Source organism: Podarcis cretensis (assembly GCF_951804945.1).
Source record: "Podarcis cretensis genome assembly, chromosome: 4".
Taxonomy (NCBI): Eukaryota; Metazoa; Chordata; class Lepidosauria; order Squamata; family Lacertidae; genus Podarcis; species Podarcis cretensis.
This window is the reverse complement of record NC_137173.1, coordinates 62,980,913-63,007,169: the sequence shown is the minus strand read 5'-3', so window position 1 is coordinate 63,007,169 and position 26,257 is coordinate 62,980,913. Positions and strand designations below refer to the sequence as shown.

At 38.6% G+C, this 26,257-nt stretch overlaps 1 protein-coding gene and 2 long non-coding RNA genes across 7 annotated transcripts in view; 1 reads left to right on the top strand and 2 right to left on the bottom strand.

The window, feature by feature from the left end:
* IL1RAPL1 (interleukin 1 receptor accessory protein like 1) overlaps nucleotides 1-20,840 on the top strand; it is a 670,572-nt gene extending 649,732 nt beyond the window's left edge. For 4 of the 5 annotated variants that reach the window (XM_079972247.1, XM_079972245.1, XM_079972246.1 and 1 more), the window contains 3 exons: nucleotides 2,545-2,688; nucleotides 15,030-15,200; nucleotides 18,965-20,840. In XM_079972247.1, coding sequence (XP_079828373.1) covers nucleotides 2,545-2,688; nucleotides 15,030-15,200; nucleotides 18,965-19,683 — 1,034 coding nt within the window. In that variant the 3' untranslated portion in view covers nucleotides 19,684-20,840. The remainder of the gene's footprint in view (nucleotides 1-2,544; nucleotides 2,689-15,029; nucleotides 15,201-18,964) is intronic. The other variant, XM_079972249.1, reaches the window with a different exon arrangement.
* LOC307214000 lies at nucleotides 757-5,898 on the bottom strand. The gene is made up of 3 exons (XR_013837810.1): nucleotides 5,745-5,898; nucleotides 4,662-4,777; nucleotides 757-2,077 (listed from the first exon to the last, which is right to left on the bottom strand). It is a non-coding gene; the product is annotated as an uncharacterized lncRNA (long non-coding RNA).
* Nucleotides 12,525-26,257, bottom strand: part of LOC307213998 — an 89,241-nt gene continuing 75,508 nt past the window's right edge. The window contains exon 3 of the long non-coding RNA XR_013837808.1: nucleotides 12,525-12,765. This is a non-coding gene — a long non-coding RNA (uncharacterized lncRNA). The remainder of the gene's footprint in view (nucleotides 12,766-26,257) is intronic.

The window sequence follows — 26,257 nt, the reverse complement described above, 5'->3', positions numbered from 1 at the left end:
TCTCAGTTTCTCCAGATTGATTCTGGCTTGGCAAGCAATGTGTGAGAAGTGGAGGGATTGAGTGCAATCTAGAGTAAAATTAAGCAAACTTACATCCTGTTAATTTCAGTGGGACCTAAGTGTACTTTCATCAGAACTGAAGCAAATATATGATGTGGGGTTTTTTATAGTTCTAACTGTTAAAATGCATGAAAGTCTTCTTCAAATGAGACATCCTATGGTCCCAAATGAGATGTCTTTAGTAGCATAAGCATTCAGTAACATACACAATAATTGTTTTTTTTAAAAAAAATCATGATTTTTTTCCCCTGTTTGATCTTGTAATAATTGTAATCTAGTTTCTCTATACTAGTATTTTTCCCTTGTCTTAATGCATCATCATTACAGCAGGAATATAAATGGTGTATTTTGCACCTAGCAACCTGGCACATTAAATCCCCATCTTCTGGTTACCACTGAACGGCTGCATCACATGTGGCAGAAAAAGATAAACAGCAATGTAGTAAGCCAGTGCTGTACAATTTCCATTTCCATTTATTTTCTAAGCCATTTTATTACTATTCTAATGAAACTGTTGTGGGTTTATTTATTTGAGGAAAACAAACATCTTTTCCCTATAGATAAGAAATATTCCAAATATGTGGAACCAACACTCCTGATCTTAAAACTGTAGAATATAAAGGAGGTTACATTACCATTCTTAGGAGAACGGTGTGTTAAATAAATCCTTTTTTTAAAAAAGCAAAAAAACAAAAATAATATTTAATTACATTTTATTGTCTTCTAGAGAACACTGAGGCTTTTATAGCAGTTGAATGCATCTCAGTAATAAAAGCATAAACATACCTAGGCAGTGGAAAGAACTATTATTGCTTATGTTTTCCCCCCTCTAGCTTTGTATTTCTATAATTGAAATATATGATATTAAATTGTTATAGCAGCAAATACTAAACAAAAACTATGACAATATAGCACACATGACAATGGGATAAAATTCCCTGTCAAAAATTTCCAAGGGGCAGTTGTGTCAGTTGGTTCTATCACAAACAACAAGGAGTCTTGTGACACCTTAAAGACTACCACATTTATAATATAATACGTTTTCATGGACTAGCGTACTCTTGATGATCTAGGCTCTTGAGTTTTGTTTTGTTTTAAACCTAACTGAATAGTGAATAGTGAATAGTCATCATGCCATCACTGGGTATAATAGTAGGTACATATACCCTCTGATAATGGAACTCAGGCTCACTTCACTTATTCATGGTCATGCCATGAACTTCCAGGTCAGGCCCTAGATATGTGTAAAAGAATGTTGCAGCCCAATATATTGTGGGTAAGTACTTAGCTTCACAGTTGCCTTCCTCACAGGGTTGTTGTGATGATGAAATATGGAGCATACCATGCAGGGCACCTTAAGCTCCTTGAGGAAGAGGCAGGATATAGATAAATATAATAGCTGTTTTTTGCAAAATCGCTAATCTGTAGTGCATGCACAACACAGTCCTTTAATTCTGCATTCTCTTTTCCCTTTTCATCTGTCAAACAGTATTTTAAAGCTTTTTTTATGTTGAGCCACAGCCATTTTTCTAGGCTGAATGATAGAAATATTACAAGCAATAATGTATTTCAATTTTTTCTTTTTTTTTAGAATGACAGACTATTCCTCATCTCTAATTTCAATACAGCTTGTGAAACAATACAACAGCCTTATGACATTTAGCAATGTTTCTCTTCATTTTACCACCCCTCATTTCCTGTCTTAACAGCAGCAGGAATAATAGTATGGTCACCCATATGCAACTGCTTGGTAATTGTGAGGGCAATGGGCAATGATGACTTTAACACTTGCAGTTATTATCCGATAAGTGATATTACCAAGGAGATTACTGTTGACAGACAGTATGATTACATTTGTCTTGAGTTGTGTGGATTTTTTTTTCATCCTTGAAAACTAACCTACATGACAGTGATCTCAATCCATCATGCAATCTCCAGTGGTACAACATAACACAAGAAAGTGGTCACGTTCCAGCTCTGAATGTCAGAAATGACAAATTGGGGTGATTTGCAACATCTAAGAGAGAGAGAAAAAAGGCAAACCTGTTTATGGAGAGTTGAGAAGGGAAGATGAATTGCATATCAACAGGGAATGGTGTCAGAGATATTAAAACACAACCAATTCATGAGACATGAAATAATTTGTCTTCACATATTTAAATTTTGAAAAAAAAGTATATATTTAGCTTCATCCCACATGACTGACAAAAACTCCTTGAGCAATGCAACTGCATATGTAAACACTGCATATCACAGGACTGTTGTGTACAACAAAAAGATAATCATGGTTGTTGCCTTCTGTAAAAAATGGTGTTATACCCGTGACCACAAACTAGTAAAACACATGCTTTTTTTACAGACAGAATATCTAAATATCATGTATTTTAGAACTGTTGACAGCATTTGCTGCCCCCACGACATGATAATAAATGGCTGCCTTTAGTTCAGAATGTGGTGGTTATTAAGTTTTATAATTCTTTGCAGAGCTGATGTATACAGTTGAGCTTGCTGGCGGGCTTGGTGCTATTCTGCTGCTACTTGTTTGTTTAGTGACTATCTACAAGTGCTACAAGATTGAGATTATGCTATTCTACAGGAATCATTTTGGTGCTGAAGAACTAGATGGAGGTAAGCAAGCAAGCCTCTCCATATACCCTTTTTATATATATATAAAAAACCCCATGGAATTTTAATTTGAAACAAAGTTAAAATAAACAAAGTTAAAATAAAGGCAACAAAAAGGAAGAACGCAGTCAAAGCACAAGATCACCAAAGAACAGCAAAAAGAAGACTCGCTGGTTCCACTCCTTTGTATATAATAGGTAAGCCTATAAAACAGCTAGAGTAAAACATGCTAAAGGGAACAACTGAGGGAATCAGGATGTGTAAATGATGCAGACAAGTCAGTGGGCCTCTCCAGACTGATGTTTTATTGCAGGTGTATTCTGCAACATATTATTGGCACACTAACAGTGCATTGGTGGTGCATTTATTATTAGTTGTTCTGTAATGTTTCCCCAATGCTACTACCACCTTATTGCTGTCCAGAATGGCTATGATGCAACAAAGGTGGGAAAAGAAGAAATCCCCCAGAAAATTTGCAGTTACAGAATTTCAGCTGAAAATTACAGGATATGCACTGACTAGAAATGAAGCAGTAAGACGATTCCAAAACTTTTGCAGGAGCAAGTAGTCTTGAAAGCAAGATCACGTATGACCACCTTGATAGAATCATGAACACAATTAATCATGAATGCTCAATAAAAAGGATGTCTAGAGGGGGCCATAGCCAGAAGAAAATATGCCTATGCATATGTAATTCAGCACTGTTGTTTGACCAGGAATCTGACCTGTTCCTGACCAGGAATATTTCTATATATGTCCTCTTGTTCAGTGGGGCTTACATTCAACTATGAATGTTTCAAATTACAATATAAGTGCTATATTAAAATACGGGGGGGGGGGTTACTAAAATGTTACTATTCTACAACAATACCATTGCAGATCAGGTCAAGAAATTTAAGAAACACTTTAAACCACACATGTGTACTTCTGTCAGTGTCTCATAGGAGTGTGTCCTAAACAGATCTGTCTAAATCTAGATCAGTTTAATTCTACTTTCTGGGGATGACATTGTAACAGATCTTTATTTATTTTCAGTGACCTAGAGAAGTCATTTTTTCAACACTTCCTGGTTAACACAATCTAAAATTTGTAGTATCCAGAGGGCTTGATAGAAGCACCTGGTGTTAGGAAATAGTGTCTGGTGTCTGCAGAAGAAATTTCTCATTGTGCATTCAAAGTACATACGTTCTGACCAGTCCATTCTTTCAACATTATTAAGTACATAGTAATGATTTATTCAACAAGAGATAAAACACATGTAAATGAACAAAACATTGTATAATAAGAATAAACAGTTCCCGCACTCTATAAACACTTGTGTATTGTTCCCCATAAGATGCTGAAATTTAGCAACGGCATGTGAAGAAACGAGAGCACTCCCAGTAATTCTGCATGCATGGGGATGGGATGGGAGAAGGAGGATGCAAGGGTTAAGGGAGCTGCAGGTTGGCAGTATTGCTGCCCCACTGGTGCATGTAAACCTATGGGACACTATTGGTACCAAACCAGAGCTTTCCCAACCTTGCCACTGCATTGCCCTTACCACTGCTTCTGGAATGCTGCTCATGGACCGCAACTGTTGAGATGTTAATGATATTAGCTGCCCCACACTCAAGGTTAATCATATACATATACTCTGCAGTTTACAATATGCAATTTCCAGTTTTCCTGAAATACCACACAAATATGTGGTATAATTCAAAACTGTAGTATTTCAGCTTATTAGAGATATACATCATAAGATATAAATATGTGAAATAAAAATGGCAATTGTTAATATCTTTATCTGGATCCAAAGTGAAAACTACTACTACTGCTACTAATTATTGTCGGTGTTGTTGTTTGGTTTTGTTATTTGACATTGGCTTAAATATGATTGAATTTCTTTTAGCACAGAATTCAATTTAGCAGTGATTATTCCTGACAAACTGACAGTTATGATTAACCTTAGGTACTTAATAAAAATTAATATTCACCTGGAACAGTCAACCTTGTAGTACAGGTTCATTCTCCTTATGGTTGTTAGGCTTGATTACTGACTTGTTCCAATTTATTAAGACTCTTGATAGAGGTGAACATTCATTTAATAGATCTAACAGTTTAGAAATTGAGGAAAATGGATTAGGGGGGGAAATCAATAAAGTACAAACAGCATCTAATCACACTTTATATCTCTTTGCTATAATTTTCACTCCAGTAATGTCTAAATTATGTTGGTTTTGAAGGTACTAGCACTAGCAAAAATACACAATATGTCAGGCATTTGCTAAATTGAAGATATACGTAAGTTCTACTATTCATGATTAACCCTGAACATGGGGGCTTAGTTGAATCTTAATCAAGTATGCAGAAAAAATGTTAATGTTGTAACAATTCTGTCAAACAAATTGTGGGTGGAAACGCTTCTTTCATCTGAAGAACACTTTGAGCTCCTAGCAGAGAGCTCCAACTGGCAGTGAAGGGGATAAGGAATTATGCCTGTTTCTTCCTTAATTCCAGAACCACCATACAATCACTCAAATTTTACCACCCGATGCCTGCCTCTTTCCTGTCTGATGCTCCAACCCTGACAAAGGCGGGTTTAGGGCAGCGTGACTACTTCCTCTGTACCAGGCATAGGCAAACTCAGCCCTCCAGATGTTTTGAGACTACAGTTCCCATCATCCATGACCACTGGTCCTGTTAGCTAGGGATGACGGGAATTGTAGTCCCAAAACATCTGGAGGGCCAAGTTTGCCTATGCCTGCTTTGAACAGAGTGCTCCTTCCCAAAGCCTAGTAAATACTTGCTTCACGAAAGAGGTGTGAGGGCTCTGGCAAGGTCCTAAGAGACCTCACGCAACCTTCCCAAAGCCTAGTTAGCACTTTCCCAGGTTTGGGAAGGAGACAGAAGGGCTCTAAGACACTGGCAGAGCCCTTAGCCCCCTTTCCAAAGCCTGGTCCCTCACTGACCAGACTTTGGGAAGGCGGCATGACTGCTGGGGGGGGAGCAAATTTTGGCCTCGCACAGGGTGCTGTATTACTAAGGTCTGCCCCGGAGTCTGAGCCGTCAAACTTGACCTGTAACAATCCATGGCTGCTGTATCTGACTTGTCCAATGCCCATATCTCTGAATATGCCCAATTTGCCTTGGGACAAAATCCTACAACCAAGATTAACATTAAATTTGGTTGGCCCCCATCGCAGTCCTCAGGCAATGGTTCAGTCTCTCCACAGCTTCATGAGATGATGGCAAGAAGAAAAAGAGTTAGGTATCATCCACATATTAGTGGCACAACTTCAGATCTTTATATAGTCTTTGCTGGTGCCTTTGTGTAGATGTTAAAACAATATTGTGTCCGTTTCTTCCTGGATTGAATAAGTTTTAAAGATTAGCTTCATACATTGTTGGACATAAAAAATATTTATATTGTAAAATGGGAAATAAATATTCTCGTATACCATTCTATCAGAAACCATCTAGTCCTGGGGCTTTTGCTATTAGCATTGAATGAATGACACAAAAGATGTCCTGATAATGATATGATAATCACATGATCTGATATTCATTTGCAACTGGTATGTTAATATTCTGAAAGAGCTCTTGAGGGTTATTATGATTATATCTAACAAGGAAACTGCATGAGGGAGCAGGGGCAGGCTGCTTTAACTACCCGAAGAGCCTACCCGAAGAGCCAAGTGAAGCCTACTGGCCTCAGTTGGTCCCACCTCCCAGGAAAAGGCTGCCCCCGAGCCTGCTTGCAATAGGCCAATTCACCAGCCAGGCCTAGAATCCGACCTCCTGGACAGCTCAGAGGACCAACTGGATCCCCCATTGCCAGAGGACTCCTGCTGGCCAGGAGCCCTGCAGGCCCACAACAACACCTCGACAAGTGGCTAAGCGGAATTATCTTCCTTACATAGTTCTTCATGGAACTTCTTTCGGCAATGGTTCCTGTTAACGACTGTCTGCAAAGCTTCTGTTTCTGTATTGCTTTTAATATAATGCCAGTAACTTAATAGCCTTCTCTTCAGACACCTAACAGAACTGTGCAGTTTTAGAACTCTAACAAACAAATTTACAGCCATTGGGATCTGTGTCATTTAGGGTGATATCCAACTGTGGTGTCCTATTTGTGCAGCAGGCATCTCCTTACACAAACAGGACATGCTTCCTTCCCCTCTACAGCTGCCCCACACCCCAAAATCTGCTTCAGAGGGTTGGAGTAGATGGACACTGCAGGGAAGGATAGGATGAGGAATTCCTCTCTGAAGGAGGGAGGATTTTAATATCTGACATTTTATTATTATTTTATATTTTGCTGGAAGCAGCTCAGAGTGGGTAGAGTATAAACAATATAATTAATAATAATAATCCATTGCATCTGCTATCGTGACATTGGATCTCACTCTTCGTTTTGAGATCACATGATATCAGTATTAAATGAAGCATTTCTGTCATGAAAAGGATCTAATACAAAACTATAACATCACCAATAATTAAAGAAGAAGAATCTATTGACGTCTGGGGGGGGGGGACCAATAAAGAAAAAAAATCCATGTTTGGAATAGTAACATTAGCTATAGATAAGATTCTCTGGTCTATCCATAAAATCACTGCAATACAGCTTTTCCCTGCGTCAGCTGTTTTCAACACTTCAAAATGAATTTCATATGGACCAAAGTGCTACTCTTCTTGCTCAAGATGAAAACCCATTAGCAAATGCTCTGCCCGCTAGATCTATAACTATCACTATTACATATATAGGTTTCTTTTCTGCTGCTTTTATTATTTGAAATGCATTTAAAAACTGGATTTGCTCATTAACACTTTAACTTTTCATGTTAAACCTAATAAAGGTAAAGGTACCCCTGCCCGTACGGGCCAGTCTTGACAGACTCTGGGGTTGTGCGCCCATCTCACTTAAGAGGCCAGGGACCAGCGCTGTCCGGAGACACTTCCGGGTCACGTGGCCAGCGTGACATCGCTGCTCTGGCGAGCCAGAGCCGCACACGGAAACGCCGTTTACCTTCCCGCTGGTAAGCGGTCCCTATTTATCTACTTGCACCTGGAGGTGCTTTCGAACTGCTAGGTTGGCAGGCGCTGGGACCGAGCAGCGGGAGCGCACCCCGCCGCAGGGATTCGAACCGCCAACCTTTCGATCGGCAAGCCCTAGGCGCTGAGGCTTTAACCCACAGCGCCACCTGCGTCCCTGTTAAACCTAATAGGGGAGGGCTAAAAAAAATATCACATAATCAATAACAAAAATGTATTATGCCACCAATATTTATTGCACTCATTTATTTATTTTGTTGATATAAGTTACCGAGTTCATTTAATATATACATTTCATCCTTCTGTGCCATTGCTGCAACATATCTGTTTTTTAGGTTTTTCAGGAATAGAAAAACCTCAGCTTCTGACTTATTCCTAATGCCTGCCTTTTATGACTTACTAATATACACACACCCAACAAAGAACCTGAAAACTAACATTTCATCAGAAGTCTTATTAAAGCATAGTATTGCCTATTCAGCTTTTCCTTTTAACCTGCATTTATTTCCCATTAGATGATTTATTATTTTACAGCTCCTTTGTTGTGCATAAAGAGATAAGTTTGTAAACACAGAATTTTCACCTCATTCATTTTGATTTCCTAAACATCACAAAAGACTTGATTCTGTATTTCCATTAACTGACTGTCCTGAAACTTTACCAGAGTGCCCCACAGTTACCCTCTGTGATTAATCTTATGAGATTTATCAACACAGATTATTAATCCACCAAGTAAAAAAGCAACACGTTCTACTTTCTTGAATTTAAATAATCGTAACACTGTTGTTGTTTTTGGTAAGCCTCATAGGTGCATATTGTTTCACGCTGGATGTGCAGAGTGAGATTGTTAGGTCATCTATCCCTGTATACCCTTTGTTGAGCGGCAGCAAGTCTCTAAGAGCAGGTGTAGGCAAACTTGCCCTCCAGATGTTTTGGGACTACAACTCCCATCATCCTTGACCACTGGTCCTGTTAGCTAGGGATGATGGGAGTTGCAGTCCCAAAGCATCTGGAGGGTCAAGTATGCCTATGCCTGATCTATAGCTTATGTCCTTTCCCACCCTGCTATCTGGGATGCTTTGACTGAAGGTTCTTGGACTGAACCTAGGACCTTCTGCCTAGCCTTTCCTTGTCTTAGATTTAAATAATAGTTCCATGTACATCTATACAAACTCCTCAGTCTATGACACTGTGCTTTTGCTACATTTTTGCTCACCTGAGCTTCTTAGAGGAAGATGCAGTGTTTAAATCAAATAAATAAATAAATAAATAAATAAATAAGCAAGCAAGCAAGCAAGCAGGCTTTTCTTTTAATGGGATAGTTTGTAATAGATTATCTGTGCAGATACAGAAAGGCAGAAAATAAACAATTTTGCCATTGTTTATTCCCTATGCCTTAGAAAGATTCTGTAGGTAAATTTTGACTTGGACATATAAATAGTGGAACAGAAGATGCATTTAATACTTCATTATTTAAATTGTTGCAAAACACTAAATCTTACAGAAGAATTTACCTTTTTCCTAACCGGTTGACTTATTCTTTCTTAATTTATACTTTATTAAAAATGTCAACGCATAACAGAGGAAAAACAAAAGTTTGACTCTCAAACTCAGGCTGACTTCTAAGAATTTGTGGCAATGCATAGAGAGATTTTTGTTCTAAGTGTTGAAGTGTTAATTTGTTTTTCATATAAGCTGATCAACTAATAAGTATTTCTGAAGTTTTTAGAGCAAACTAAGCAAACGTCTATCATTAATAATAGATCATTCAGTTTGGGTCCAACTAATTAAATAGCATTGCATTTGGTGTCTATATCAATTTCAGAGCTGAGCTGACAACTGAAAGTCAGCAAAAGAATAAATGATATAGGTCTTTTGTTATTGTGGTTGAAAATGATGGTGTGTTGGGCTTCTTGTGCTTAATTTGTTGCTTATTTTATGTCACCCTATTATATTGCAGGGTCTAATGTAACATCAAACTATTTGTATAATTCATTTTTAATAAGTGTATTAAAAACATCACAGAAATGCTGGAATTTAATAATTTATGTGATTGAGACTTCTAAACATTAAGGCATAATGAATTCATAAGAAGACAGCAAGCGATAAAGTCTGCTCTGTTCCCTAGTGCACTTAATATATGTTTCTGCCACTCCCACATGGCAGCCAATGGAAATCTTCAATTAAAAGTACATTTAGCCTGCAATCTTATACACACTTATTAGGGAATAAGATATAGTGAGGTTAATTACTTCTGAGTAAACATGCATAGATTGTGCTGTTAGAATTGCACTGAGAAGCCTTAGTAGGCAACTAACAGTGCAATCAAATGCATGTCTACTAAAAAGTAAGCCGGGAAGACTTGAAGGGATCTCTTCCCAATTAAGAGTGTATTAAGCTCCTGGAATTCCTGGAATCTTGTGCCACTTGGAGATTGGGGTGGCACACTACAATACTGACAGCATTTGGAATAAATACCTATTAAAGCAAGACAGAGATTTCAGAAAGCAGTTTCTTGCCTTTAATCTCCTTGCCAGTTCAGGAGGCTTGGTAAATGTTTTCAGCATTCCAGTTTCTATGTGCTCAATAGCAGGTGCTGTTTTTCTTCCTACGCATAGAAGGAGAGAGGGTAGTACCGTATGTTTATCACTAAAGCATGTTACTCTGACAAAAAGCAAATCTTTCAAATGGCATAATCTATACTTAGAGCCAAAGTGCAAGCAACAAATCAATCACATCTTCATTTGCAAGATACATTGATAGAAGATTTTAGCTGTGCTTCTTTACATGCTTTTGAAAATTAATTGAAGTTCTATTCAAAGAGGAGGCATAAGCTGACAATGTATCTAAGACTTTGCTAGAGCTTAACTCTCTGTCTGTTTGATCTTTAGCCTGCAAAAAGTCAGAAATCAGCCATGTGCTCTCATCAAAAAACCTAGAGTCAGAGTAAGGCAAAGCATTCCACTACATTTTAAAAAAATATATGCTTGGCCTACGAGAAGTCCAGGTTGGAAATATATTTATGGAGTTGCTCATTGTACAGCAGAGCTTCTAAACTGCACATTATCAACTTGGATTGAGTCCACATTTCAGTAAGTAATCTAAAATTCCAGAAACAGATATAGGTCAATAATTGCAAAACTTTCTCATGGCTCTACTGCTTTTTGGTACTATTGAAAATTATCCAAAAGACAATTCCTTTTATTTGCCATCCATTGTGATTTGGATTCAGCTATCATTAGCAGGATGTAGGTGCAACCATAGTATCTGATTCAGATTGGTGGTTCACCTATTGTAAAATTGACAAATGACTAGGCAAGCCTTGAAAATATCTATAGCAACACTTGCCTTTCTCTCTCTCTCTCTTTTTGTTATTCATTTTTTTAATTATTTTTTTTATTATTAATTGACATCCATACACAATCTTAGGTACATGTACAGCCTTAAATAATTATACCATTAGGGACTGGCAGAAATGACTGGCAGAATCCGCGACCAAGAGAAAGAGACTGTGGAAGAAGATTGGAAGAAGTTTAAGATATATCTTAAGAGTTACTATAAAATTGAGGAGTGCTAAAATGCTGAGGGAAAGGAAGACGTAGAATTGCAGCGGTAAATTGTGTTCAATTTAGGGTGAAATTGAAAAGGAGAATGAATTTATATTTAATTGGCTAAGAAGGGTTGCTGAATAATTGTTTAAAATAAAGGATGCAAAAAGGGGAAGGTATGGGGAAGTCCGGGAAAAGAGGTTTATGGAAATAAGGTAAAGAAAACATGATTTTTTGTGTTTGTTTTTATGTTGTTTTTTGTGTTTGTTAAAAATTTGGAAACTAATAAAAAATTTTATTAAAATAAATAAATAAATAATTATACCATTAAATATTGATTTAAACTTGCATTTGTACATGCTCTTTTCTTATAATTTCTAACTAAACAAAAATAAACCAAAATAAAAATCCGATAAACTAAATTATATGAAAACAGACTTCCCGTCATTTACCGATGTAAGTTACATTTACGACATTGAATGTACTTATACTTCTTACCTTACTCTTACTATAGTTTCTAGTACTTTCTTATAACATATCATACCGTTTTGCCTTGCTGAGTAGTATTTAATTTACACAAGGGTCATTCAAACGCTGCCATAGATGTTATGTCATTGTTATATTTTTGTAGGTATTTCTTAAACATAACCACTTGCCTTTCTCTGTGAATTGTTCATTGCACTGGATCTAATGTGTATATTCCATCTTCTTATAGCAGTGAAATAACAATCAGTAGATATTTGCTAGATTAAGTGCTAGATAACAAGAGCTTTAGTGGCAATTCTAAATGAGTGTCACAGTTTGATAATCCTCAAGTCTGATCGGTATCTATGATAGTGACTGCAGAATTCAACTCATGAATCAGTTTTCCTTGTGCTCAGCTTTGCCTACATTCTCACTTTCAGTAACCTGTATATGAAATATATGGTTCCAGAATAATGGAACATTTATGTAGCCACTTAATTCACCCATGTTCCCTAGCAGCATGGAATTGCATCACAGAGAAGCAGATTTCAATATGCAAGTGAAGATGGCCCATGTCAACTCAGTGCACCATTGCTCATATTAAACTTGCATTAATGACCACAACTTTTCAATGAAATATATCTTTCTTCCTTATCCCGTCTAAAGAAAACTAGATAATATCATTCACTAGTAAAAAAAAGTCCTACTGTTGTAATATAAAATTATTACGTATGAAACAGTCTCTGTATCTTCTGACTTTCTTTTCAGGAGCCCATCAGTGAGTGTGTCTTGAGGAACTAGTTGATAGCAGACATATTTCAGGAACAGAAAGAGAGGAGGCAGGGACAGTGATAGGGGGCTTTCCATCAGTTTCAATAGGAACATTTTTATTTCTATTACCTTTCACAGCCATATTATCCAGATAGCAGCTCCTGATTGAGCACAGGTTTGTGATTAGGGCCTTGCCATGTTCTCAGCTGTACTCAAAGTTCTTGCCATTGTTGAATGGGCAGTTGAGCTCTCTTACCAATATCTGTAATTAAACAGGGAGGGAAACTATAAATGGCTACTTCCACTACAGAAGACAGTATACCTCTGAATCAGAGTCGCAAAGCTCTGCATACTGACATCCCATTCTCATGTGGTTTGCTACTGTGAGAACAGAATGGTAGACTAGATGGGCCCTTGGCCTGATTCAGCAGGATTCTTATCTTCTTAGAACTAAACACATGACAGGTAACTGTGATTATAGCTCCTGGCTTCCTACCTTAGTCTCATGTATCCTGCCCACCCTGCCCCCAACACTCACATATTTGCAATGGGGACATCTACATGTGGGATTTTTAATTGTTTGGGAACTTATGCAAGTGCATCCCAAATGAGTAGGTTTCCTCTTTGCAGCTTTCTGCAGTTAAGATGTGAATATTGTGGGGGCATGGAACGGCAGCAAGACATGTAATGTCAGAGACGGGAGACCTTTTCATTTTACTCCACATACAGAGATCATATCTGCAAAGGGTCTGTGCTTTGTCTTGCATATAGCCAGACATCAGCACTGCCTTAAGTTGGCATACTGTTGTTTTTACAGCTGTGTCTGAAAGGTAAAAAGGAGTAAAGTGAAAAAAATGTTAGCAAATAGCTGAATTCAGCATTGAATCACTAGCATTACGTATGGTACAGAGTAGGATACTCAATCAGACCTTTTTACAAGCAATTGATATTCTCTATAGCCTGTGCATAATGCTGTCTAGAGAGTTAGATGGATGTTAACATTTCATTACTCCTGCCATTGATTTCTCTCTACTTTCTTCACAACAAACATCAAAATGTGACCTCTTATTCCACTGAATTAGTTCCAGAGCACTTGGCATTATTGACCCCTTAATGAAAATTAATGGTGGCTTCTTTCATTCAATCTTATAAGTAAGCAAACAGAATGCATATATTGAAAAGAGTACATTTATTTCCCATTGGAAAAGGAATAATATTATATTCAAAACAAAAACTCACCTTAATGCAATGAACTGGGTTCATTGAAACAGAAATAAAAAGGATGGCTTTCACTGCAGTCTCCATTATCTTTTTACCTATACATACTTGCATCCACCAGATTTGTTTTCAAATGAATGTTAGAAGTGGGGTGGGGTGGGGAGGGCTGATCTGTTACTTCTCAAACAAATTCTTCTCACTCACATTATTTGCAAAACTTTGCATTTATAATTTCAGTTTTTCCAACAATCCCAATTATGCATGTTTTATTATATTTCTTAAAATGGGCAAGTTGAGCCATAGAATTTCAGTTTAATTTATTAGCAAAGGGATGATCTAGTCGCCTTCCCCGTCCCCTATTCGCTGTATTACTTGAGTTCCCTGCCACCATCCCTATTCCCATTGACAGTAGTGCCACACGCAGGTATTTGTTCTTGTGGGAGAAAGGCATACACCTATGCTGTGTGCAAGAGAGATGTGAAATCAGGACCATGCTGGCTAAAAAGAGCTCCTTCTGAAAGCAAATTTCGAAAGTTTATATTTGAATCCTGAAATCCTAATGAAGATACTAATTTTGAATCCGACAATGATTTGAACAGTAGTGCATATAATACTGAAACAATTTTTTTTTTTCAAAATGTGTTCTCGAAATCCAGAAATCTGCCTCTTTTTTCTGCTTATAGCATGCTAGAGAAGAAATCAATACTGTACGTGATTACTTTTGAACTTTCACTATGTGCACATCCGTCCTCCTAAGTTTTCAGTAACTGAAAACATGAGCCGTGATCCTGTGATGGGCCTGTACTTTTTGTCACACAACTGTGTACACACCATACATGTTAGGAATATTGAAAGCACAACTTCCTCCAAAGGAACTCACAGATACAATTCCCAGCACCCTTAACAGACTACAGTTCCAGAAGCCATGTGCTTTAAACCTATGGTGTGTAAACAAGCTGAAAGTTCAGGTGACAACTTCCAGCTTGAAATGGACAGGGTGATTTCCGGGAGTGGTAACATTTTAAACTAGTGGAAATTTAAAAAGCAATTGGGAACCCTGAGGGATCAGCTTTTAAATAGAATATTCTGCTTAAATGCAGATGGTTGTTTCTCATGATCAAAATGAGTGAAGCTCTTCCTTCTATCCTCTGAAATTTCCAAGTTTGTCCAAAAGGGCATTTGTCCCTATTGTTAAAGTCACCCATCCAATAAGGTGATTCTCTGTCTCACAAACAAATATTCTGCTTCACAAATATCAAGTCTGTCTTCTTTCTTCTGTCCCTATTCCCCTTCCCTTTAAAACTGCAGATAACAAAGATTATGATGCATACCTGTCATACACCAAAGTGGATCCTGACCAGTGGAATCAGGAAACAGGGGAAGAAGAAAGATTTGCTCTTGAAATCCTACCAGATATGCTTGAAAAGCATTATGGGTACAAATTGTTCATTCCTGATAGAGATTTGATTCCAACTGGAAGTAAGTTTCAATTCAGTGTGTGCATGCATACATGTTTGTTTGTATACCAGTACCTTTACATATGTGTGTGTGTGTGTTTATTTTTTGATATATATTTAATGCAGTATTGTTTCAATGCTGTCTCATAAAAAAACTGTGGTAAAGTTTAGCTGTAATGCTACCAGTTGCAAAGAAGAAAATGAATGTCCATTACACACTGATAAATCACGCAAACCCAATACCTGTGATCCAGGAACTTGATATGTAAAATGTATCCACAAATTGAGGATACAAAATAAAATTATTCAAAGTTACAACATATTGTGAAAAATATCAATTAACAATAAGACCAGGCTGAAGGTTGTCTGTAAACTGTTCAGAAGTGCCCTGAAAATGCCTCTCAGGTCACCTTTTTTCAATGCACCTGTTTCACAGTGCTTCTCCTCCTCGCAGCTGTGATCTTCACCATTATCACCACCACCTCAAAGTCCCCCAAAACGAGGCTGGAAATATCTTCCTCACCCTGGCTTCAGATGATATACAGTAGTACCTCAGGTTACATACGCTTCAGGTTAAAGACTCAGTTAACCCAGAAATAGTGCTTCAGGTTAAGAAATTTGCTTCAGGATGAGAACAGAAATCAGGCTCCGGCGGCGCGGCAGCAGGAGGAGGCTCCATTAGCTAAAGTGGTGCTTCAGGTTAAGAACAGTTTCAGGTTAAGTACGGACCTCCAGAACGAATTAAGGACTTAACCTGAGGTACCACTGTAGTATTCCTGTTCTGACTCTAAGAGACTTCTTGTCAAACAAAATGGTGCCTATAAGCAGAACATTGCTAGTAATTTCTGGTGGATTTTTACCCTTTACCCTGAATACCACTGAAATGCTTTCAACTTTGCCTTCTGCAAATGGGACAATGGAGGGGGTTCAGCTCAACCAAAAATTGTAGAACATCTGGCACTCAGTCCAATCCTGCCATGAAAGCAGTGACCATGAACAGAGGAATCCCCATGGTGTATAACAGCACCCAATTGTACACACACACACACACACACACACACACACAAAATATAGCAGGCTAACATGGCACTTGCCTCATTAGTCCATTATTGGAAATAGGAAGGGCTTTTTTTCTTGTTGACCTTTTTTTAGGGCGGATCACCCACCATCGCCAGGGAGTTCCGGCTGAAGAAAACCCTGGGAACAGGGAATTTATGCATGCCTCTGATATCTTTGTCTAATTCATCTTCTGATTCAAATAAGGTGAATTACAATCCTTGGAAGAGTAATAAGGTGTACATACTCCTTCCATTGTACCTTAACTACTTGACACAGTTCCTGCATGGAGACAAACAGTGGGGCAAAACAAGGCTTCATTATGCCCTGCCTGTACAAGAATAACCTCTGAATATGCAGACAGCACATAACTTTGTGGAATTCCTAAATGACACAATATTATGTCTCTAAATAATGGGACACTGAATTGTTTTGAACTGTGAAAAAGTAGGTTCAGTTTGCAAGGAAATTTAAGAACTCAGCTTTTACAACAACAACAACTACTACTGCAGAAATGTTCTATTGGGTTGAATTTTTGAATCAGCCTTAAACATAGTTTATGTGGGAAAACAGGAATTTTGTCTTACTGTGAATTTCTATTTGCAGATTAGGCTGGAGGACATTCCTCTGATAGGGATGGCACCTCCCACTGGATGTGATAGGCAGGTCTTCTGCCTCCTCTTTAGGGGCAGGAGTCATCCCACTCACCAGACCAACTGAGAGAGAGCAAAGATGACTCCTCATCCTATGATAGTCACTGATGCCCACAAGAGACCTGAAACAAAACCTTCAACAGACATACTGACCATCCTCAAACAGGATAACACATTGAAGTAACAAGTTCCTGGTCCCAAGGAAAGAGGGTAATAGAAAGCTCTAACATATCTGGGTGAGCACAGATGCCCTAAGCCTACTACACCCACCAAACAGTGCAGAAGAAGGAGAGGTGGGCAGAATACCCTCCATCCTAATCGGAAGTTAGAAATTCATGGAATTTCAAGTTAGCATGTTTTGGCAGATCAGGATGGAGGACATTTCTTGGAAAGGGATATAGTAGAGCAATAAACATACTCAGGGAAGGCTTTCCCTGCGCCACTGTAACGCATCACCACTTTCTGCAGGGCCTTCCTATCAAATGCCACATCAGCAGAACAGAACACATCTACCTTTGAGTGTCTAGTGAAGGTGTGAGAAGCCCATATGGCCACCTTAAAAATGTCAACCATTGGAAAACCACAATGACATGCAGCAGAATGGGTGCATAGGCTTCACAATCAGCCACGAGATCTGGGTAACCACTGCTATCTTCTTCAAGGGGGTTGTTCCAGGATGGATCATCACAAATGTGAAGAGGAAGGGGGACGGAAAACAATGAATGATGAAGAAAACTAATAGCTCACAGCAGGAATCAAAAGGAGAACAGGAAGGAGAACAGGAAGGGGGGGGCTATCAGGGACTGGCTGCTTTTTTATTTGAGTTCATAACTTTATTCTAACAAGTCTCCTGCCCCAGCCCTCAGACAAGCTCTGCATGGGCATAGGCATGCTCCTACCTCTGGAGAGGAGGCAGAAAATTTGGTTAGACCTTATCTGTCACATCCAGTGGGAGGTGTCAACCCTATCCATGTCCTCCATGCTGATTTGGCAGATTACCACCCCTTGTCTCCCACAATCCAATGCCCTGTTGGCTTGCTACCAAAAATCCATGAGCTCTATTCCTTCTCCAGGGAACAGGAAAGGAGCCACATTATTAGACATAATGGAATGCATTGTTACCTTGCGAAAGCCTCCATGACACTGACCTGCATTGTGGAGGATGGGGCCAAGTCTTTCTCATTTATAAGAACTATCCAAACTTGGATGTCCCAGTTACAGACCAGACTTTATCCTTTTCAGCCTTACTAGGAACAAGATATATCCACAAACTTGTTATTAGAACTTCTTCCCTTTTTAAAGAAAGGAGTCTGGTTCTAAGTGAAACAAACGAGAGCTATGTTAGTATTTGAGTTGAATGTGCAGCAGAAAATGAACTGAATACCGAAACCCAGTTCGAGGAGCACACTTTACCCTGGACACAATTACACTGAGACTCTAGGTTTAGGAAAGTAAGAAAGCTAGCATTTATTATTGGAAATGCATTTTTTTAAAGGAAATATTCTAATTCTTTTCTTCCCCTGTAATTTTTATTAATAGTATAATAATAATAATAATAATAATAATAATAATAATAATAATAATAAATAGTTTTATCTAGCTAAGGTGGAGATGCACTGAGCCATGCTTGCATTTGCATCTCAACTGAAGGAAGCACCATGTATGTCTGCTCTCATGAGGGAGGCACAGAGAAAAGAAAGGTGAGTAGAAGGTGTGATCAGCAACCCTAATATCATCAGTCTAACATTTAAGGAAGATCAACAGCTCAGCACTAGAAGAACCCTCTAGGAAGTATGAAGGTTCCTCTCTTTCCACCCTTTCTCATGCAGATACATCAGCCTACCGTACAAGCCAAGTTGCACTCTGCAACAGGGGTATTCCTTTCTTGGTTCCTAGAATGAAGAATGGTAACTTACTTGGGGGAAATTCTTATTTACCACACATGACTGACCAAATGGTTATTTGTAAATCTGCACTGAATGTCTGCATAATGCATAAATAAAAAGTACTTTGTTTTTAAGCAATTAGAAGCTCCGGTATAATTTTTGCCTGACCTTGAGCCTCTTTTGCTTTACAGCATACATAGAAGACGTGGCCAGATGTGTAGACCAAAGCAAGCGACTGATCATTGTCATGACTCCAAACTACGTGGTAAGAAGAGGCTGGAGTATCTTTGAACTGGAAACGAGGCTTCGGAACATGCTAGTTACGGGAGAAATTAAAGTGATACTGATTGAGTGCAGTGAACTTCGGGGAATCATGAACTACCAGGAGGTTGAGGCCCTGAAACATACCATCAAACTCCTAACTGTTATTAAATGGCACGGACCAAAATGCAACAAGTTGAATTCCAAATTCTGGAAACGTTTACAGTACGAAATGCCTTTTAAGAGGATAGAACCCATCACACACGAGCAGGTTTTAGATGTCAGTGAGCAGGGCCCCTTTGGGGAACTGCAGACGGTCTCAGCAATTTCCATGGCTGCTGCTACCTCCACGGCTCTTGCCACGGCCCATCCTGATCTGCGCTCCACCTTTCATAACACGTATCATTCCCAGATGCGCCAGAAACACTATTATCGAAGCTATGAATACGACGTACCTCCTACTGGCACCCTGCCTCTTACCTCAATAGGTAACCAGCATACCTACTGCAACATCCCTATGACACTTATTAATGGGCAGAGGCCACAGACAAAAACTAACAGGGAGCAGAATCCCGACGAGGCTCACACAAACAGTGCGATACTGCCACTCCTACCACGGGAAACCAGTATATCAAGTGTCATTTGGTGACATAAATGCAAGGGGGAACTCGCCCCCCTTGTGTAGAAGCTAAGTCTGCAGTCTGGTGCCTGGAACTACATCCTCGACTGCTGCTGTTAAACATGCATTACAATCTATGAAATATGAGGAAAAACAGGGTCTTGTACATATGTTTTTGCAAATTTCTTTGTAGCATCAGTCTTCCTGTTTTACCCATGTCTCCTGCCATTCACATTTTGACTTTGTTTTATATGTCATTGGGATTTGTATATTTGCATTTTTTTAAAAAAGAGAAAAAATGAAGAGACTGCTGTATAGATAGGAAAACCTTTTTGCTTCATTAGTATAGTTTGAGTGTTATTTTTTAAAACATTTATTGGGAATGCTTGGACAAAGTTATGTTGAATCCAGAAGCACTATCCATTTGTTGGCCCGCCTAGCCTGATTCCCAGCGGCCATGCTTGCAGCAATTCACCAGTGTGCGTGTGTGCGTGTGCGTGTGCGTGTGGGGAGGGGGACATTTGTTCTTAGGAGGACCCCACTAACGACTCATAGCCCTATCTTCATTCATTATCCCACTGCTACACTTTACCCCCTTACCCTTGCCTTTTTTACAGCACCACACAGAGTGAAATTACAGGTGGTCTAAATGTCTTAACATTTCACATAGTTAATAGTTGTGGAACAAAACAAAACAAAATAAAAATACACAACCCAGTCTGTATCACTTGGTTCACAATAACCACTATGGAGTATGTAGAAAGAAAAATAGGGTGTTATGCTTTATTTTATGAGTTGGTTGTATTCCTTTTATATAAAGATAATAACATGCCGACTCTAATTCATTCGGTTCCTGAGAAAGTGTTGGATGTGTTTGTGACTCCCTCCCCCACTCCGTTTTTGGTTGGGACCAGTGGATCTCTTTCTTGCTTTAAATTCTTCAAATGAGATTATTTACATTCATCAGGCAAGTATGGCAATAGGCACTGAAGTGCACTAAACCCCGCAGAGATTTACGGTGATGGCTTCCAAACCAAAGGAAAGCAGAAGGACAATATCTAATATGGTTTGTCACATTGTATTACGAAAAAGTTGTCTTTTAAGAAGTATGAGAAAATTCTTTTGCAGCCGATTTGGAGTCCCCGTGTATATTAAAGTTTGGTCATTGCCTTTTCTTTTTGCTGATACATCCAGAATTTAGAATTCTTTATTATTCATTCTTATCTTTTTTAAAAAAAGAAGAAGAAGAAGCTTGTAGTAATAATTTAGAAGGTTTTTTTTTAATTCCAAGGTTGTTTAAAGAAGATCTCAGGAGGTTGCAAAAGTAAATACCAACAAACATCAATATTTTATAAAAGAGTAATATTTAAATCAGACCCAGAAATGTTGGAAACAATTAATGTTATTGAATAAAATAAACTAGTTTTATTTTAAATGTATGATTTCATCTTTAAAAAGTTAAAGAAGGATCATGGAACATGGCTCTGGGAAACATTCTCTGCATAAACCTCAGGACTGATTTTTTTTGCCCACACAGAATTCAAGGAGAGTTTGTCATAGACATTAACGGAGCCAATTAACTCCTCATTCACTGAATGTTAACACAGTCGGCATTAATCTCCATATTTACACATACTGATGCAATAGTCACATTTCACATAAGAACCATGGAAGGGAGGAACAGTAGGATTGCTTTTCATATGGCACTAGCCTTTTGGGAGCACACTTCTAATGCTGATTAACTTACACCAGAACAGAATGTGACCTTTTTGTTTGTCTTGCACTCAAAATGCAACAATTTAACTGCTGGAAATGACTATTTGAAACTATTGAATTCACCGCAGATGGAGGGAGTTTCCTAAAGAGCTGACCAGTAACAGCTGCTATAATAGATACTGTGTGTTTTGTTTGACTGCCAAGTTATAGTTTGGTTTGGATAAGATGCAATGTGATGAAACAATCTGTAACCTGCATTCTAGAGGTGCTTGTGGGCTTCAACCTGTACACTGGAAATATCCAGTTTCATGTTGTAACTGGAAAGGAAGCATCTGCAAGTCATATTCAAGAGCCTTTAGGATGTATATAGACATTTATTTGCCTAACAATATTCATTTCTGTGACAGTTAACTCAGGTCCTTTTCTAATAATGTTATTTTGTTAGTATGTGCTCCCCACCACCACCAAAATAAAAGCCTGGGCATGTGCCAAATAAATCACATCAAGCAAATAAAGCTGCCAGGACCAACAAAGCAGCTTTGCACATTTTGTTCTTTGAAAATGGATGATGGCCAATATAGACACCTGCCAAGTACTGATGGAATTTAATGGCCTTTAATGAGATTCCAAATCTCAGACCTTTTCCCCTCCACTCTCCAAATTCCCAACAAAAGGTGAATCAGTGCAATGGCCTTTTCTTTTATATTTTTGAAGCTTAGATCTGAGTTGTGAAGTAACTGTAAAGCATTGCAGTATGACCACAGCTACGCTGTAGGTGTTAGCAGGTTTGGTTTCTCTTTTTTTAAGGTTTTTTGTTTGTTTGTTTTTGTTTAAGTCTCACCTGGAATACTTTTCTTCTTCTATTTTTAATGTAGATTTAAGCACTTTGAATAGCATGATTCAGGGATTAATGGGTACTATTTGATATTCACACTACTTAAAGAAAAAATTTTCTTATAATGCTTTGTCATATTATTAAATAAAATCAAACAAATGAGAAAAGGAAGAGTATGTGAGGTAAAGGCTCCAAATGGCTGGAGACCGCCATATTTGGCTTTAGAAACATTCCGCCCAAGTATTCCTCTTCTATAAACAGCTGTGCGAGAAACAGTAAAGGAAGTGTCATATGTTCACGTACTCAATGTTTGACTAAAATTCTGTTAGAACACAAAATAAAAAGAAAAGAAAGTATTTGCCCTAGTTCTTGGGCTCTATCCTTTGTTTTTTACTGGGGAAGGAGGAGGTGGGAGAGAAGCATTCTGTGAAAGTTTGCATGCAAAGCCATGTTAAAGGCTTATCCATAAAAGCACAGCACTTTGTTTGGGGGAAAAAGTCCACAACCCAATGCAGAGCTAAGTGTGCTTACTTCTGTATCCACAAATCTGTTTTGGACTGTGGTCAAATTCAACAGCACAATCACTGGGCAAAGGTTACATCTTTGGCTCAAAATCCACAGCTAATATGGGGTCATAAGGATTATGTCAGTAATTGTCTGTTAAACCTCCTTAGTCCCTGACCATCCTTAACGTGGAGCTACTATTCTCTGAAACACGCGGCCATTCACCATCTGCTTTGATTTTTCTCATCCTAAAGGGTCCAAGGCAAGTAGTAGGTGTACTGCTAAACGGCCTTTTCATACCACCACTTTTAAGAAAATGTCACCATAAGGAGATAATTATGGAAGCACTTATACACAATGAGTTGGATCTACAGTGACTTCCATAAATAAAATATAGCCCTTCCATTCTTGGAAGCCATTAACATCTTGAGGAGCCTCTGCAGAAGAGTAAAGCTTCTTCTTTTTTTTAACTTATTCTCCCATCCTCCCATCCCCTGCAGTACTTTTCATGTTGCTCTAGGTCCCACAATCCCTCAAAACGGATAAGGGACACTGCAAGGGGAGGGAAGAGATAGTTAAGACTGCCTCCTCTCAGCTTCCTCCAGCAAGAGGAAAATTCTGCTGAATGTGAACCTGGATCCAATGTCCGGAAAAGTAAGGAAATCACTAAACTTATGGAAATTCTTCCACCTTAAAGATAGTTATGTGAATAACCATTGTACCACTAATGCTGAAGACCTATAGAATTCTAACAGTACTTTTGCAGATGTATACATCTATTCTTAGTATCCAGCCGACAGAACCAAGCAGAGATCACTGGATACTAGATAGATAACTGGACCATATACACTCTTATTCCTGTTACATTCTTTTCTTTAATATTATGCATTAAATTCAATCATGTTTAGACCTAAGATATACAGTGGTACCTCAGTTTAAGAACAGTCCGGTTTAAGAACAATTTGGTTTACAAACTCCACAAAACCAGAAATAGTGTCTTGGTTTTAGAACTTTACCTTAGTCTAAGAACATAATCTGAAGGGTGGAAGGGCACCGGCAGTGGGAGGCCTCATTAGGAAAAGCGTGCCTTGGTTTAAGAACTTCCGGAACGGATTAAGTTCGTAAACCGAGGTACCACTGTATTGGGAGAATGGACCTAACAAAGTCTTTGTTTCCTTTCTTTCTTTTCTTTTAAGAGAAGCTGTATCCAGGTTTTAAAAGCATGATTGAAAATATGTGATGATATAGGCATTTTGGAATGGAAGAAGCATCTGACTCCTAGAAATATATAGCTAAGTTAAGCCATTGACCTTTTCTGGAATGGAAGAGCACATCAACTTGGTAGGAGATGTGGCCTACAAGTGTACCAGCAGTGTTTGTAAATATTACCCTGCATTTTAGCAGAGCTGCCTCTTTGTATACTTGCTGCTGCTTATCCATAGGCTGACCAGAGATGCTGTGGAATGAACCACATTTGTTAATTCCGTCAGTCACCATGAAATACAACCCTTTCCTTGCAGATCCAGCACATCATTTAGAGCACCTGCTTCAACTCTCATCCAAATCTCACTTACTGCTTATTGTAACACATTTCTACTCACTTTGGAACTCTTAGAGCAGGAATTAAATGAACATAGACAGTTTTGCAACACACAGTCTCTGCCTTCATAACACATTTCAATATCTTTAGCAGTTTGCTTGTAAAAAGCACTTGTTTCGCAGGAGAGCAAAGGAAAATACCCGTCACATATCATTTTGGTAGCATGAAGGGATTTGTCTGTCAAAATTTAGAATGTTGTTATTCTTTTGAAGTGCTGAGCCAGGCTATAGCTGCTGGAGATATTTTAGCTGCTTCACCATTCTCTCCCATCTTGCTACTCCAGAGAAAGACTAATATAAATCATTTGGTCCACTGTGGTTTTTTTGTCATTCATTGTTTTAATATGATCCTTAAATTGGTCTCCCTCACAGTTTATATGGGGGGATAAAGCAAGAGATGACAGCTGCCCATAGCATTCAGCTTGACAAAATGTACCTTGGAAAAAACATAAAGGTAAGGTCATGCTAATAGGCAAGAATAACTAAAAATAATCTTTGTTGTTGATCAGCTGCAATTGTGTAAAGTAAGTCAAGTAAGTCAAACTCAAATCTTCATTATGGCCACAGGCCAGCATAAGGTAAAAGCACCTACATACAAAAGTAGAGCATGCTAAATAGGCGATAGGGGTACGCAAATACCCATTCTCTCAATTACAATAAACCAGGATGAGATCGAAACATATAAGGCACATAAATCAAGCAGAATATAAAATGTTTAGATTTAAAGCTTCGGTTTTAGACCTGTTGTCATAAAGTAAGATTTGTCTTTTAACAGCAGTAATGAACTTTAAACAATTCATATACCACAACTACCGCAGGTTTCAAACCCATAAGAAACAAATGACAAAATGACATTTCACCTAAGCTATGGGACATAAATTTTGTAATCCAGAGGACTCATTCAGATTCAAAAGCAGTTTCTCACAAGGTCAAGGAAGGTCAAGGAAGGCTGCTTTGATTCTTCTATCAAGGGTAGCTAACCTCCAGATATTCGTAAATGACAACTCTCATCATCCCTGACTATTGGCCATGCTGCCTGGAGCTCCTATGGTAGTGGGAATCTAAATAGGAGGGCTATTGGTTAACCACCTCTGCTCTAAAATTTGGATAGCTTTGGAAACTTAAAAAAGAATAAGCAATACTTTTCCCATTCAAAGATTTATTAGCTTCTAAAAGGCACTGCACCAATCCACAGAACTGAGAGAGAAGCGGAAGAATTGGTACACACCACTGTTGCCTCATTCTTACAGTGCGGATTAAACTGGAAACTAAAGTGTGAAGGAGGAAAAAAGTCTCAACCAAGTCCCAACCACTCTTCCAAATTGTCAACTAATTTTGTGAGAGACTTGTGAAGGAAATATCCACTTATGTATGGGGTTTTTTGGGGAGGGGGGCATCAAGCTGCACACCTCCTTTACCCTGTCCTGGTTCATAGCTAACTGCTGATGGCCACCGTCACTGGTTTTAATTTAAATAAACAAACAAAGACCCACTCTGCTACTGAAGAAGTAACAAAGCAGCACACCTGTCTTTCCTTCCACTAGAAATCTGTTCCTCAGTGGCAAAATGACACTATTTGGTGCAGTCTGCCTGGAAGAAGGTATTCCAGAGCATCTGTCACTACATTGCTCCTTTCTGGACACCCCCAAGATGAGTAACTGGCCCTTGGAGCAACGAGAAGGGAGAGGCAAGAGTTGTGGACATTTCCAGTCAAGTAAAGAAGGCTTTTGCTTGCTTTGGATCTGCTTGTGAGCAATAGAACAAAATATACTTTTTTCAAGACTTGCAACGTTCAGCTACTGGTCATGTTAGCTAGGGATCATTGGAGTTGTAGGCCAAAACATCTGGAGGGCCGCAGATTGGGGATGCCTGGTCTATAATCTGCACTGAGGCCACATTTCTCCTGTAGAAATCTAGCATATGGTGCAAGCCTCTACAAAGGTCCCTCAA